Consider the following 14,739-nt stretch of genomic DNA (forward strand, 5'->3'; position numbering starts at 1 on the left):
GAAATCATGGTGTATAGGATGTAAGATGAGTGGCTTGTATCTATTTGGAATTTTACAAGGTGTAGGAGTATGTACACAAGTTGTAGGATTAGTCTTGATCTCTTGAGGCTCATCAAGTTGAATTTGATCAACACAAGTTTCAAAAGAAGGATTTTGACCAAGATCAAAAGCATCAGGATAATTTGAATCCAAAATTTGGAAAGGAAAGGAATCAAATGTAGGTTTGTGATATTTTCTCAAGTACATCATACATTCGAAAATCTTCTTTACATTATTAGGAAAAGAGGAAATAATTCACAACAAAGAACATGATGTCTTGGATGAAGGTACAAGTTGAATACCTGATATTCCCATATTTTCCTTTCATTTTTCTATTGGTAAGTTTCATCCTCCAGCAGAGTCTTTGAATTAAATCAGAAACTGATATAGAGTCACCAAGTGAATGATTTTAGCCTTCATGTGTGTGATCACTGTCCACCATCAGCAATCAGATCTGATCCTTGTCATTCACACCCAGGGAAAATGTGATATTTCATTCCCGAGTATGGTCGCCAAAACTATTAGCCTCCACAATATCCCATGGTTGAGAAAGGAGATCAACATAGATAACCTCAAAGCAACCTTTTAGTTTGGTAGCTAGCCCTACCAAACCAGAGAGAATCTTCTTTGGTTTGGTAGGTCTAGCTGCCAAACTAAAAGGTTGGCTTCAGGTTACCTCCGTCGATCTCCTTTCTCAGCCTTGGGATATTGTCGAGCCTAACATATGGCACCTCCCAGTTTAATGTCCACTATCTAAGAGTTGGTGACCGCGACCCAAACTCGCCTAGATGATGTGTCCACAACCCTCAGCCATAAGACCGACCCACTTCATATGGTGCCTCTGCAATGCAATTTCAAGCTCCAAGTACCGACCTTCACAATCACAATTGCACTCCAAGTAACCACCTCCACATTTAATTCTCTTAAGACTACCACATAGTCGCCTGTATACTCCCCTATAAGTCTTCAATGGTGACTAACATAATATGATCCGTTGCGCCGTATGTAGCCTTAAGATATTAGAATTTTTTATTGTAATCTAAATATCGTTTCCCATTCTCGACCCAGTCACCACGACCAATTGTAAAATGGCATGGATCTATTACCTATCAGATCCTTTGTCCTCTGAGATGCTATTATATTATGACATGTTAGGGAAAGAATCAATCTGCAAGGAGGGATTATATCTACCTCTTTTACGACCTTAGTGAAATTCAGAAAATATTTGAATGAGTCAACCTGCTGAAGATAATTTAAAACTAGATCTAATCTCCTCTTGGTAATACTTGATGTGGTTCTTTCTGCCACAAACACTAGTGCCTCAAATTGATCGCCTCAAAATATTGTACGCAGTCACCCACTCAACTGCCACTAAGAAATAGTTTTGCCTTCTGTAATACAACATATCATGCGATGGTCAAAGATAGAATCTTCCCATTATGAAAATATGATGCAACTGTAGTAATGTTTTATGGGCTCTCAGAATCCAATGCTATTGCAAATGGCCTCACAAACCTACGATGTGATCATCACAGTTTTGACTTAAATTTGATTGTCCGTTGACTCCTTCGAGTGATTCCACGGTCGCTGAATCTATTGTAGAATCCTTAAATCCTTAGTTGTGGCTCTGATTTAGCGACCTTCTGCTTGGTGGTGGTCATGCAACCCTTATGTTTTCCATCGGTGATAGATGGGCCCCCAAAATATACTGCGCCTTGCCACTGTTAGTAACAGTGATTTTTGTCTACGTTAGGATATCGACGAGGTGTTTATATATATATATATATATATATATATATATATATATATATATATATATATATATATATATATATATATATCAGTTTTATCCCTAGGTGTGTGACCTTGATCAACCCATAACCGCAATCAATCTTTGTGTGCTATTTCGATTTATGCAAGTGTTTTTGGCCTACCACAGGTTGTTGCAATTTAGTGTATAGATCACTTGGCCTAACCCAATGTGATCATAATGGGTCTGCTGAGATAATTTGTTATTAAACTGTAGAAAAAAAAAAACTCAAAACCATTGCCCTCAAAACTAAGAAAAAAAATTGATAGATGTGAAACTCGAGGAAAAATTATTTTATTTTATTGTTTTTCTTTTATCATGAAACCTTTTGCCCCAATCTGGATCTAGATATGTTTCTCCAAACTTGAAGGTAGGAAAAATTCCAAAAGGGGCCAATTAGGTTGATATTAAATATTACCAGAGATGGATATGCTGGCTAGGGTGAGGGTAAATCCCACCAAATTTCCCTGCATAGAACCCTCAGGCTCACAGGATGCATAGCTCTGATACCACTGTAAGATCCCAAAGAACAAAATAATTAATATATCTATGACATTTCAGTGTTATAATTGAAAAGATAAGAACACAAACACAGAACACATGAGATCTTAACAGAAAGGTGCAACCCTTATTTATATTATTATCTAAAAGTAATACATGCCAAAATGATCAATCATGAAATCCCCTTGCTAGATGGCATGCACAGATTTTCAACAAGACTAAACTAAACATTGAAGCACAATCATGGACCATAAATGGATCCACCAGACAATTACAACCACGGGGTTTTCATCCGTAGGATCAACCACAACTGCCCTTACCAAGTTCTCAATAAAGCACAAATGCATATATGGAATTAGGATGATCCCTATGCCTAGCTCCTAACCCCCCCTTAAATAGGCTTGAGGGACTCTCTAGAAATCTTATTTTATTATTTTACTTTGAAAAGAGGAGGAAAATACTATGGGCAGATCCCATGGGAAAATAACATGGTAAATACCTTGGGTAGATTTTGTCCATTTCTACCTCATCAAGAAAAGGGAATATTACATGAAATTCACATGAACTCTAACTCAGAAATCGATAGAACTGCTCAAGAAGAAAATTCTCACATGATTCCAACATCTCCAACTATAAAGATCTAGCTTCTTCTAGGCCTAGGTACCTCATAATCTAAAGTAAAAGGTCATATAAAATCAAAATTCTAAGTTGACTAAGACAATACCTAAAGGTAGCCACAATCTTCTAGTCCCAAGTACACCCCTAAGTGCTATATCTCTCATTATTCAATATTCCTAAATTCGTATAAGTACTCATTATACTTTCCGCCTTTATTTGATTTTATGAGTGGTTTCCTTCCTTAGGCTTCATAAGTACAGAAGGAATCATGATGAAGATTTTGAAATAAACATATATGGGGTATGACCTTTGTTGCAATATCTCAAGTTAAAGCTTTGAATAGTCTTTGATTTCAACATGCTTTCTCATATGATCAATATTAAAGGATGAGAAAGCTAGTAGGTGTGGCTATAAGAAAAGGTGAAGAAGATATATTGACAAGATGACATGTAGTCTAGATGTATTATTTGGTATATGCATCATATAATTTCTTATTATTCACCTTATTTTATCATTGAATATTGTTACTTTATTACTATTCACATTATTCCTCGTGTAGCTTTTAAAGTTACTTTCTTGACGGTAGTCTCTATATTATAAATGATACTTGGTAAATTTAAAATGATTAAATTTTATATAAACATATACATAAGGTATGATAATCAAATCTCATAACATCATTTATGGCACCTTTATATATGATATTCACATTTTGGAGGAGACTCCTTCATACAAATATCTTGGAATTGATATTCATCATAAGTTGAATTTGAACTATAATGAGAAAAAAAAGATGAATGGATGGTGGAAAGCTTACTATAAGATTGAATACAAGTGCAAATTAGTATAACTTTGGTTGTGGAATAAGAAAAAATGCCTTTATTGACACTCTCATCACTCATGTTATATTATATGAATGAGAACTTTGAGGATGCAATATTTCTATAGATTCATGGAGAAGGCAAGATATAATACAAAAGAATTTTATAACTTTTAATCTTAGTATTACAGGTAATTCACCCTATCCCTTCTTCTTCATAGAATCAAGTCTCTACCTCATTAAGTGCATGACAATGGTTAGGTACTTAATGTATACAAACAAGATAAAAAACATGGATGACAAGAGCTTTTCCATAATGCTGTGAACTCTAGTTTTGTTGTGTACACACAAACTATAACTCAATGAAAAAATATCTATTACTCTTATGTTATTAAAACAATAAACTCTAGTTGTGTTGCGTACAGACAAATTAGAACTCAATGAAAAAGTATCTATTACTCTTATTTTATTAAAACAATAAAAACTATTTAACAACTGTGTGGAAGTGTCCTCATGACTCTTTCCTAAACCTTCATGGGTATTAAACCTTTCCCAATGATATGAAACTCCCCACTTTCTAACATTATACCTATCATAATTCACATTAACTATTATTAATATAAAATAATTAAATAATAATAGCCTTTCAACTTAAAATATAACTTTATCTCTCAATATCAAATAATGAAATTATGTATGGCTTATTTTCATAAGAGATCATACACACCATTCCAAATTTAGTTGTGGATTCTCCCTTAACCATCTACTCAAATATAATCCTTATTCCCTCTTAATCATCAATGTTAAAACAAGAAAATACACTTTTTTATTTCCTCAAAAGCATTATTAATTATTATATGCTTTGGAGTTTTTTTGTTGGAAACTTGCTAAAAGAAAATTTGATCAATTCTTGATATTTGTTGTTTAAAATAAGTTTTTCATTGCATATACTAATTCAACAGTTTGAAAAATCTTTAAATAACCAAAATTATGAAAAGTTCAAAACTCTTATGATTCCAACAAATCCTTACAAAATTTTAAATAAATAAAACCAAAAAAAATCCAAAAAATCATAAATTTATAACATAAAATATGGCTCTCCACACACTAAAATATAGAAGGACCATTCAACACAAACCAAGAGAGATACATACATAGAATTCAAAGTACACATTGTTTCTTCTCCATATATATTCATCAAAAACATGACATTACGCATGAGAACTGACAGTTTTCCATGGATGGTCAGACACATCCTAACCTTATTATCACAATGGATGGTCCAAAATATCTATGAATCAATGCAAAATGGAAGGTAGTTATTGATTGCCAAGGAATACATTGATTGGAAGATGCATAATATATTCTATTTGCACATGGCGACGAGGACACGACGTGGGGGCTCTGAGGGCCTTCTTCCATGCTGAACAGCCAGGTTGTCCAACAACAACACATCTCCTTCCTGCCACGTGAAATCTACGCACTCCTCATCCAGTATTCCCTTCAATGCCTCCACTGCTTCGCGAGGGATATCACTTCCATCACCCAAACCTAGCCATTGGTTTTTGCTTCTTTCGCCATAGCCGCCTATGGTATTAAACCAGACTTTCCTCCCTCTGTATCCCTCAAATGTTCTAATAGCTTCGAGGGGGCCAAACACGAACTCTGCTGATCCATCTTCATTGCATTCGAATCTTGAACAGCCCATCACTTCTGCAGCTCTGCTCATCGTTCATTAACATGTTAAATCATGAATTCTGAATTCCGTTTAGCTATTTGTAATAGTCTTCTGAATGTAAACAATGCATCACTAAAACATGCCCATAGGCCTCTAGATTAACAAAATTCTAAGCTCATGGTTATAGAAATTATGAGTATATTATATTTAATAGTAGTTTTACAAAGTTATGGTTATTGTCTTTATAGACTTAAGAATACTTTAGAATTAGATGAATCTAAGTGACATTTTGAATTATATTTTAGAATTAGATGAATCTAAGTGACATAAGTGAATAATTCATCAAATGTTAAAATATTTTCAAAATCTAATTTTATTTATTAAATTCCAAAAAATCCCAAAAACTAATTTACTTCCAAAATATAATTATATTTATTAAATTCCAAAAAATCCCAAAAACCAATTTACCTTCAAAATCTAATTTTATTTATTAAATTCCAAAAAAATCCCAAAAACTAATTTACATAAATAAACAGGAGTAAAGTCGAAAGCAACTTCTTATCCATCAAATTTTAAAATATTCTTAAAATTTATTTCTATGCATTTAATTTTAAAATATTCCATTCCACCGACACCTACCTCTTCCTTGCTTCACTTGGGTCGTTCGTTCCCAAAGCAGACTCCCAATTTTTGGCTATGAAGGAAGCCCTTGTATTTTGGGCTGGAGTAGTTACTTTAAACATTAACCCTAGCTTCTTCAATCTCCTTACAAATTCCGGCATCCTGACTTCCATTCGCTGCGGAATGCTTTGGCTGAGAACTATGGAAGTCTGTCCACCCTCTGGAGGTGCAGTTTCACAAAAGAAAAATAACTTCGATGGCCACGTTTTCATCTGCAAATTAACATAATAACGTAACACAAGTATGGCAGATAATCAATACTTTGTTTTTATGGGGAAGTATATTCAGTGTATCTAAACTTAAGTTGGATTTTGAGTATATTCCAGAAGTTAATTGTAGATTTAATTATAGATTTTGAGTATATTGTAAAATTTGAGCAGGTCAGATATCTATTTAATATATAGAAACTTTATAAAATTATGAGAAATTGTTCTACAAAATTACAAGAAATACCATCGATAAATATACTTTAAAAAAACAAAAAATTACACAAGAAAATTCAAACTGAAATATTAGCCCATAACTTACCAGGGCCATTTCATGGTGGAACTCTATCTGCTCGTGCAAAGGAGCTTCGTTGGCTGTGTAGACTCTGTCCTCCACCTTTGCTCTGGGAGCAAAGCCCATATACGGTTGCTCTTCCCATCCAAACGCTTCCACAAATGAACTGAAATCAGCGGCTGATCTGAGAGGGAATCCTCTGAAGAGCAGAGCGCTGTTTTCCATAAGCTCCCGTTCTATCCATTCTCTGTTGTTACGTATTGTCTGGGTTATACCTGCAATCGCTCCTGTGTGATCGTGAGAATGGATGTTTTGGTGAGCAGGGAGCAGAACTTTGGGAAATAATCTTTTTTCATCTGATATTCCTCCAACAATCTTCTGCTCTGCTGTTCGGCCTTCCAAGAAAGCGTGCAGGGTTGCAGATGATCCTCGCGCAGCGCCCATGAATGCCGAGAGAGATTACATCAACGAAAAGGAAATACAAAACGTGCAGCGGGAACGGGCTTATCTAGAAGTGGACAATACAACAAGACAAGGTTGTGTACGTCATGTAGACCGTCATTCCTTTGCCATATCACGTGGGACCGTCGTTGGGTTTTTGGGATGGAGACTTCATATTTCCACTAAAATTCTCCATATACTTTTTCCAGGCCGTCATTGATGCAGTCTTCGTTGTCGGCGTCGGTGTAATGGGAGGTTAAGGGACACTGAGCGGATTCCAAAATGGCTGTGAATTGGATTTTCAAACTCGTTTTTCAGGTGAGTTGTTAGTGAATATTTTGGAATCAGACAGATAAGAGTAAAGTCCATAATGTATATTTCAGATGGTTTAGAGGTTTTTTTGGTTTATTTTTCAGTTTAATTTGTTTAGCAGGAATTTGTTGGAATAACAGGGTTGAGTTGTGAACTTTCCATAGTGTAAGCGCTCCACAATTTTCCAAAGTACTGAATCTATAGTCCAAGTACCTCAGAGTTTTCCAAGGTACTGAATTCATATATGTAGTCAAAAACCTATTTTAAAAACCACAAATCAAGATTTTACAAAAAAAATAAATAAATAAATAAATCAACCAATTTCTACTAAAATCTCCAAAACATCTAAGAGATAAGAGTAAAGGGCTGTAATGTATATGTTAGATGTTTTTAGAGGTCTTTTTGGTTTATTTTTCAGTTTGAGTTGTCAACTCTCCATAGTCTAAGTGTCTCATGGTTTTCCAAGATACTGAATCCATAGTCCAAGTGCCTTAGATTTTTTCAAGGTACTGAATCCATATATGTAGTCAAAACCCATTTTAAAAAACACAAATCAAGATTTTACAAAAAAAATCAACCAATTCCAACTAAAATCTCCTAAACATCTAATAGTTAAACAAGTAGTCGTCTAGCCAGGTAGAGGAATTGCGTGGACGGCCAAAAGTGGCAGGAATCAGGGCAAAAAATTTTCAAAAAATCTTGTGGAGGCAGTGTTTTTGATGGTGCAAATGGATTCAGCACCATCAAAAATGTCTAAGACACCTAAAATTTTGAAGTTTAACAACTATAACTCGGATTTACAAAAATCCTTGTCGATTTTCTTTAAATATGACCGGAATTTCCATAACTTTCTGGACAATTCCTCCAACTAATTATACTACAACATTAAACAATAACACGCTGAGACTATCAATGTAGTTATCCTAACTACAGATTTAGGGAAAATTCCAAAAAAACAATTACATCAACTGTATTTGTTACTATTGTTCCCAAATATTCCTGAAATTTACAAAAATTCAACTAAAATAAAATCAAACTAATAGATCACTATTCATTGGTTTCCAATACTCTTGAAATTTGCAATTAAACTTGAAATTTGCAATTAAACAAAAAATATCTTATGAGACGTAGGTGTCCATGAGTGGGGAAGTTCAAGGTGGGCTCTCAGGTGTCAGCAAATTCGGATCTTCAAAGTGGCGTCTCAAATTCGGATCTTCAAAGTGGCGTCTCACGTGTCGGTGAATTGGCAACTTCAATGGTGTCGGTATAGTGGGACCTAGTCATTATCGGCCTATTTGGTGTTAAGAAGATAGAGTAACAGGTGGACTTTGTTGATGTTGATAAAGCATAGAAATAGATAGTGACTGAAAGAACGATGTCGAATCATTGCAGTTAGTAAATACCCTCTCTATATATATATTATTTTTTAATTAAATTATATATAATTAAACTATAAATTTCCGTTATTAAAATGTAAAAATACATTTACCATTCTTAAAACTCTTTCTCATATAATTTTAACTGCTAATATTTAGTATTATATATAAATTGTATAATTTTAATGTTTGATATTTAAAATAATTTTAGTTATTATTCAAATTTATATTAATATTGAGAATGTAATTTAAAAGATTTAAATTATACCAAATTATGCTATTAATAAATTGAGGGCATCAGTAATATTTTACTATTAATCTATTATTGATTAACATTTTATTAACTACATTATTAATAATGGACTATTTAAAAAGATTTTCAAAAAATTTGGCAACTTTTTATATGAGTATTTATTAATTAAGCTAAGTTAAGACCAGTGTAACTATATAAATTAAATGGTTATAGACATCCATCTATAATAAATATCAGCACTCACTTGATTGTACATGTCATGTTGTTAAAATTAAAAAAATCATAAAAACTTAACTAAACACTTACTTTATTATATATCTCACGATAGGGTTTGTGAGAACCTATGGGCCAATACTATGGCTTATCAATACCACATGTCAAAAAAACAATATCTGACTTCATATAAGACTTGTTCATATGATATTTTTTAATTAATCAATTTAATTAAAAAGGCAACAAAAGACAACTACTTTGGACATAAATCTCAACCATTGATTTGTGTATACTACTACGAATATTCTAGAATATTAGTTGAGATTAAATCTCTACCATCCACCTAATAATTATTTATAGTTAAATTAAAATTCTAGAAACCATATTCCAAAATAGACATGTCTATTAGAGTAATTAATAAATTAATGTTTTGAACATAATTTAATGGCTGATAAATTCACATAGACATCATTGCCTAATAGGCAACAATCCATAATAAGCATCAAAATACTTACTTCATTATACATCTCAAGTTGCTAAAAAAATAATCATAAAAATTAATTAAAATATAAGTTTATTTAAAATCATTATTGTTATTATTACTAATAAAAAATAATTTATATATAAGTTAATCATATGTACATATTTAAAAATAACACCTACCAAGATTCTTAACCATAGAGATTTGCATGCCATTTTTTTTAATTAATGAATTTAAGTGAAAGGATGAAAAATACATAACTATTTTGGAAATAAATATTAGGCTTTGATTTGTCTATACTACTAAAAATATTCTATGGAGAATAAATCCTTACAATCCACATAATAATTATTAATAATTAAATCAAAATTCTGGAAGTCTTGTTCCAAAATAAACATAACCTATGGACATAATAAGATGTGCATCTCTAAAATCAATCACCTATTTTTTCTCAAGGGTGTGAATTTATGTGATATTAAAAATTAGTTAATATATAAATTTGTTAATTAAAGTTAATAAATTTAAGGTATATTGAATGATTTGCGCATTTTGTAATTTTTCATCAATCATTTTAAAATAGTGTACTTGAAATTGTTTATGCTTTTTTCTTTTTTGAAAGTGATATTATTATTATTATTATTATTATTTCTTTTATGATCAACAAAATTGGTAACTCACCAAGTACTCACTTTTGTACTTAAAAGACACAGGTCAATAACTTCCAAGTGCAAGTGTAGACACAGGTCAATCCCTAATGGCTACCACTATAACTTCTAAGTATCCCTAATAGTTCTCATATAACTTCCAAATATCCCTAATGGCTGCCACTCTAACTTCCTTCCAAGTACAAGCTGACTATAACTTCCAGGTACAATTCCAGTGTCCCTAATTACGGCGCATAGGTATATTGAGATTTAAACCTATAACTTAAACAATGACAACATAGCCCTATCAATGCATTCAGTGGCCAACAAACCACACCCTTGAAATCCACACCCTTAAAATGAAACTTGATTAAAAATTATTGGAATAATAAATTTAAATAATTAAATTTACATAAACTCAATACGCTTTTAATTTGTTTGGAGCTTCAAATATATTTATATATAAAAATCACATTTCAAATAAAGAAAATTATCAATTTTACGAGAAATTTTGATTTAAAAAATTAAAATAGTTAGACTTTTCTTTTAAAAAGTATAAAATTTATAATGTTAAGAAGTAAATATACACCTTCAATAAATAGTAAAGATATGTATATTTGTAATATATCACCTATTCTTTTGAAAGATTTAAAGCGTGCATTTATGTGATATTAAGGGGCGTTTAACGTTAAAAAAAAAGTATTTTAAAAAAAGGTCAATTACATTTTGAAAATAATATCTTTACAATAGTTAAATAAACAACTATGAATTTTGTTTGAAATAGAATACAGCTTAAAATGAAATGAAATATTTCTATAAATATTCATCAAGTTATAAAGGATTTATGAAATAAAAATTTAAAAATTCATCATCTGTAATATTAATGTTGATTATTTAAAAAATGTTTCAATTAACAATATATTCATTTTTTTGAAGTGCTCTAAAAATATATTTATCATAATTTTTTTATCATAATTTTTTTAAATTTTTAATTCAACGGGTTTGGTAAGTTATTGAAATTGGAATTTTGTGTAAAATTAGCGATTTATTATTATTTATTTGTATATAAAAAAATGTTTATATATATATATATATATATATATATATATATAATCTTCAATTTTCTTAAAAATACATATTTCTATATATTTATATTTCATATATAATTTTTTTAAATATTATTATTTTATGTAAGTCTATTTATTAATTATTCAAATATCTCTTTAATAACAATTAAATAGTCACTAATTTATTTGAAAAATCATCTTATTCAATTATGTTTTCTTTTATTTATTTATTTCTACTTTCATACAAACCTACTTTCATACCCACCTTTATCTTGAAATGTAATATTTGTATAGCTGGATACTAAATTCATAAATTCATATCCATATACTTTATTTGAACTAATATGTATAATATAGTTCTAATACTTTGTCCTTTAAAAATCACATTGTTTTGATAACATCTTAAAGTAAAAGATTTGTGTTAACTCCCACTTCCTCTAATATAAACCATTTTTTAAACTCAAGTAATGTCTTAGCATTTTTTCTAATCAATTTCATATTCGCTTATAAAAGGATTTGAATTCTTAGTTCAAAGGCATCCTACTTGCTCCTTGATTCATGGTTTTAAGGAATTAACAATTTACTTTGGTTTTATGAGTTGGTAGTTGAACATAAAGATAGTTGGATTACATTAAGTGTTTAAGAAATTTATTGGAGAAGTGTGTAAACACATATCTTGTAAATGGAAATCAATAGAAATTTGTAATCATGTAGGTAAGTGTTATTTTAACTAATTTTGTAAATTAAAAGATAATGAAGATATTGTATTATCCAACAGAAAAGAACAATGACTAGCTCAAAATAACATTTAAATTTATAAAATTACAGAAAAATAGAACAATGAAAAAATGATTTTCTTGCTAGTGTTCTCCTTTCCATATTCTTTGTTACTTATGAAATTTGTTTAAGCCCATTCTAGTTGTTAAAAATACACCTCCTTTAGTTTCTTATCATTATAAATGCATGGTTGTTAGATCTATCTATGCTCCCACCATTTTTATATGGTTATAGTTGGTTGATGTCTCTTTTCTTGGTTTGATATTGTGAGCTAGATCACTCTCCTTTTTCCCTTGTAACTATCATATATAAATAGTATTCCAACATAACAATTTATATAGAAAAAATTACATCATGATGAGTTTAATTATTTTCCTTTTCCCTTATATCAAAAAATATTCATATCATTAATTTACAATCTAATATGTATAAAAACTAATAATATTTATATGCCAAAATAAAACGATAAATCTTTAAAACTCATATATTAACATTTAATTAACAAGTGAATTATATACATTAATACTAACATATTTAATTAAACGGAAAATAAAAAGCATCCAAGCTTCCTATTAAAAAGATAAACATATAAATCATTTTAGATATCCAATTATCTTAAAACTTCTAATTATATTAAAAGAAAACCAACATACAAATCTAATTATCTTAAATGTATATATCAAAACGCAACTACAAATTTAAAAAAAAAAAAACTCTTGAACGAACCCTATATAATATATTAGACAAAATAAAAAGAGTATGTATATATGGAAATGCTTAATTACAAGTTAAAAAAGAGATAACCCTTGAAAGCACGCTAGGTAAAATACGAAGAGTGTCTCAAGTCATGTATTCTCTCAATCAATCACAATAAATATTTTAAACAAATATATAATAATTAGTGAAAAAGTCTTAATCAATCACAATAAAGATATATAATAATAAGTGAAAAAGTGAAAGGTTTTAATTAACTAAAGTAAATCTTTCAACAACAATATATGCAAATCAATTTGAAAGAATTTTTGTACACTATTTTTATAAAGAGTTGAATTTAATTAAATTAAATTTGTAGTTAAAATTTAATAAATTATTTAAAAAATAAAAATGTAAAACAATTTAATTATATTTTTAAGTTGGAGTTTAGTGTTAGGTAATATACTGGTGTCTAAGTTGTAGAGATGTCATTATATAATATTTGGTAAGATATATTTGATATTTTGGTAAGAGTTGAATTTTATTTAAATGAAATTTATAGTTGTAATGTTACTTTTTATGGATATGTTTTTGTTGTTAAAATCATATTTTTGTTGCTGTTAGGATTATAAGGTAAGTGACAATGAAATTTACATTATTTATCAATAATAAATAGAGTATTTTTTTTTTAATTTATAATAAATTTTTATTTATTAATTCAATTTGTTAAAAAAACTATTTTCTCAAATTTACAAATGATATCCTAATAAACTTAACCTACTCAAAATATTTAAATTAAATTAACATAAAACTGATCGCATATTGAAATTTTTTTATAATATTTAATTAAACTAACCATTTAAATTTAATTTCTTCTGGATAAAAAAATCACACGATACTTCCTAAGATTTACAAATGATATCCTAATAAACTTAACCTACTCAAAATATTTTCATCAGATGTGAGTGATGGGCTAAACCCATGAATGAGATCATTTTCATTATAAATCATTGTTGGAGTGTTCTACTCAAACTAAACTACATGTCAAAAAAGTCTAGTTGTACATGTGGTGGATGAGACTTTACATGTCAAAAATTCTAGTTGTACATGTGGTGGATGAGACTTTACATGGTGGTGGATGAGGCTTTCTCTGTCCAATGCAACCTATGGATAAAGTTGTCGCTGCCATTTATGATTAGGTAAAGTGCCTAGTCATGACATGAATTTTATTAATTTTGTTTAGGTGTGTTTTTTAAGCTTTTTGTTTGTTTTATAGCACACGCCTTTGAATTCAGAGATAACAACAAAATCATATTTTACTTTATGAATATGCTCATGTCTTGTGGAACCTACCATGTCCTTTATTTCATTGTTTTTATTTATTATCTATAATGCAATATATTTTCATGCTTTTAGTTTGTTTTTGTTTTTGTTTTTAAAGTTGTTTGCGCTATGTCATAGTTTTTTTGCTTTTTAAAGTTGTTTGTATTATTTAATGTAAGGAGTATATCAGTATAGATTTATTTTAAATATCGATTTAATATACGTGGAGAAGGATCAAATTCTTTTACGTGTAATTTTTTTTTAAAATAAATTACAATGTGTTATTTTTCATGTTTAAATTATATTTTTAAATACTACCAAATAAAGGTTTTAACCTTAAAAATTTAAAATTTTCATGATATATACATTTTTTTTTTAAATGATATATAATATATACTTAAGTTACATTAAAACAATTTATATCACATGTATATGGAGACATTTTATCACACAAATTAAAATGGTTTTTTATTATTAATATATGTCAATATTAATTCTTATTAAATATTTT

General features: G+C 29.6%; 1 protein-coding gene across 1 annotated transcript; it reads right to left on the bottom strand.

Annotated features, from left to right (window-relative positions):
- Positions 1–4,943: 4,943 nt before the first annotated feature.
- On the bottom strand, positions 4,944–7,138 carry LOC149214363 (clavaminate synthase-like protein At3g21360). Its single transcript, XM_089392277.1, has 3 exons — positions 6,676–7,138; positions 6,106–6,359; positions 4,944–5,509 (listed from the first exon to the last, which is right to left on the bottom strand). Exons 1-3 carry the CDS (start codon positions 7,090–7,092, stop codon positions 5,155–5,157), a joined length of 1,026 nt encoding a protein of 341 aa, XP_089248403.1. The 5' UTR covers positions 7,093–7,138; the 3' UTR covers positions 4,944–5,154.
- Between the last annotated feature and the right edge of the window lie 7,601 nt (positions 7,139–14,739).

The sequence above is a fragment of the Pinus tabuliformis genome, chromosome 1_1 (genome assembly GCF_031772625.1).
Source record: "Pinus tabuliformis cultivar Carrire ecotype Pingquan chromosome 1_1, CPIR1, whole genome shotgun sequence".
Classification (NCBI taxonomy): domain Eukaryota; kingdom Viridiplantae; phylum Streptophyta; class Pinopsida; order Pinales; family Pinaceae; genus Pinus; species Pinus tabuliformis.

Bases quoted from the DNA above. Each gene is read 5' to 3' on its own strand.
- LOC149214363 (XM_089392277.1), bottom strand. From the start codon at position 7,092: ATGGGCGCTGCGCGAGGATCATCTGCAACCCTGCACGCTTTCTTGGAA. The intron at 6,360-6,675 runs GTAAGTTATGGG...GTTAATTTGCAG, and splicing joins TCCACCATGAAATGGCCCTG to ATGAAAACGTGGCCATCGAA. The intron at 5,510-6,105 runs GTAGGTGTCGGT...AACGATGAGCAG, and splicing joins CCAAGTGAAGCAAGGAAGAG to AGCTGCAGAAGTGATGGGCT.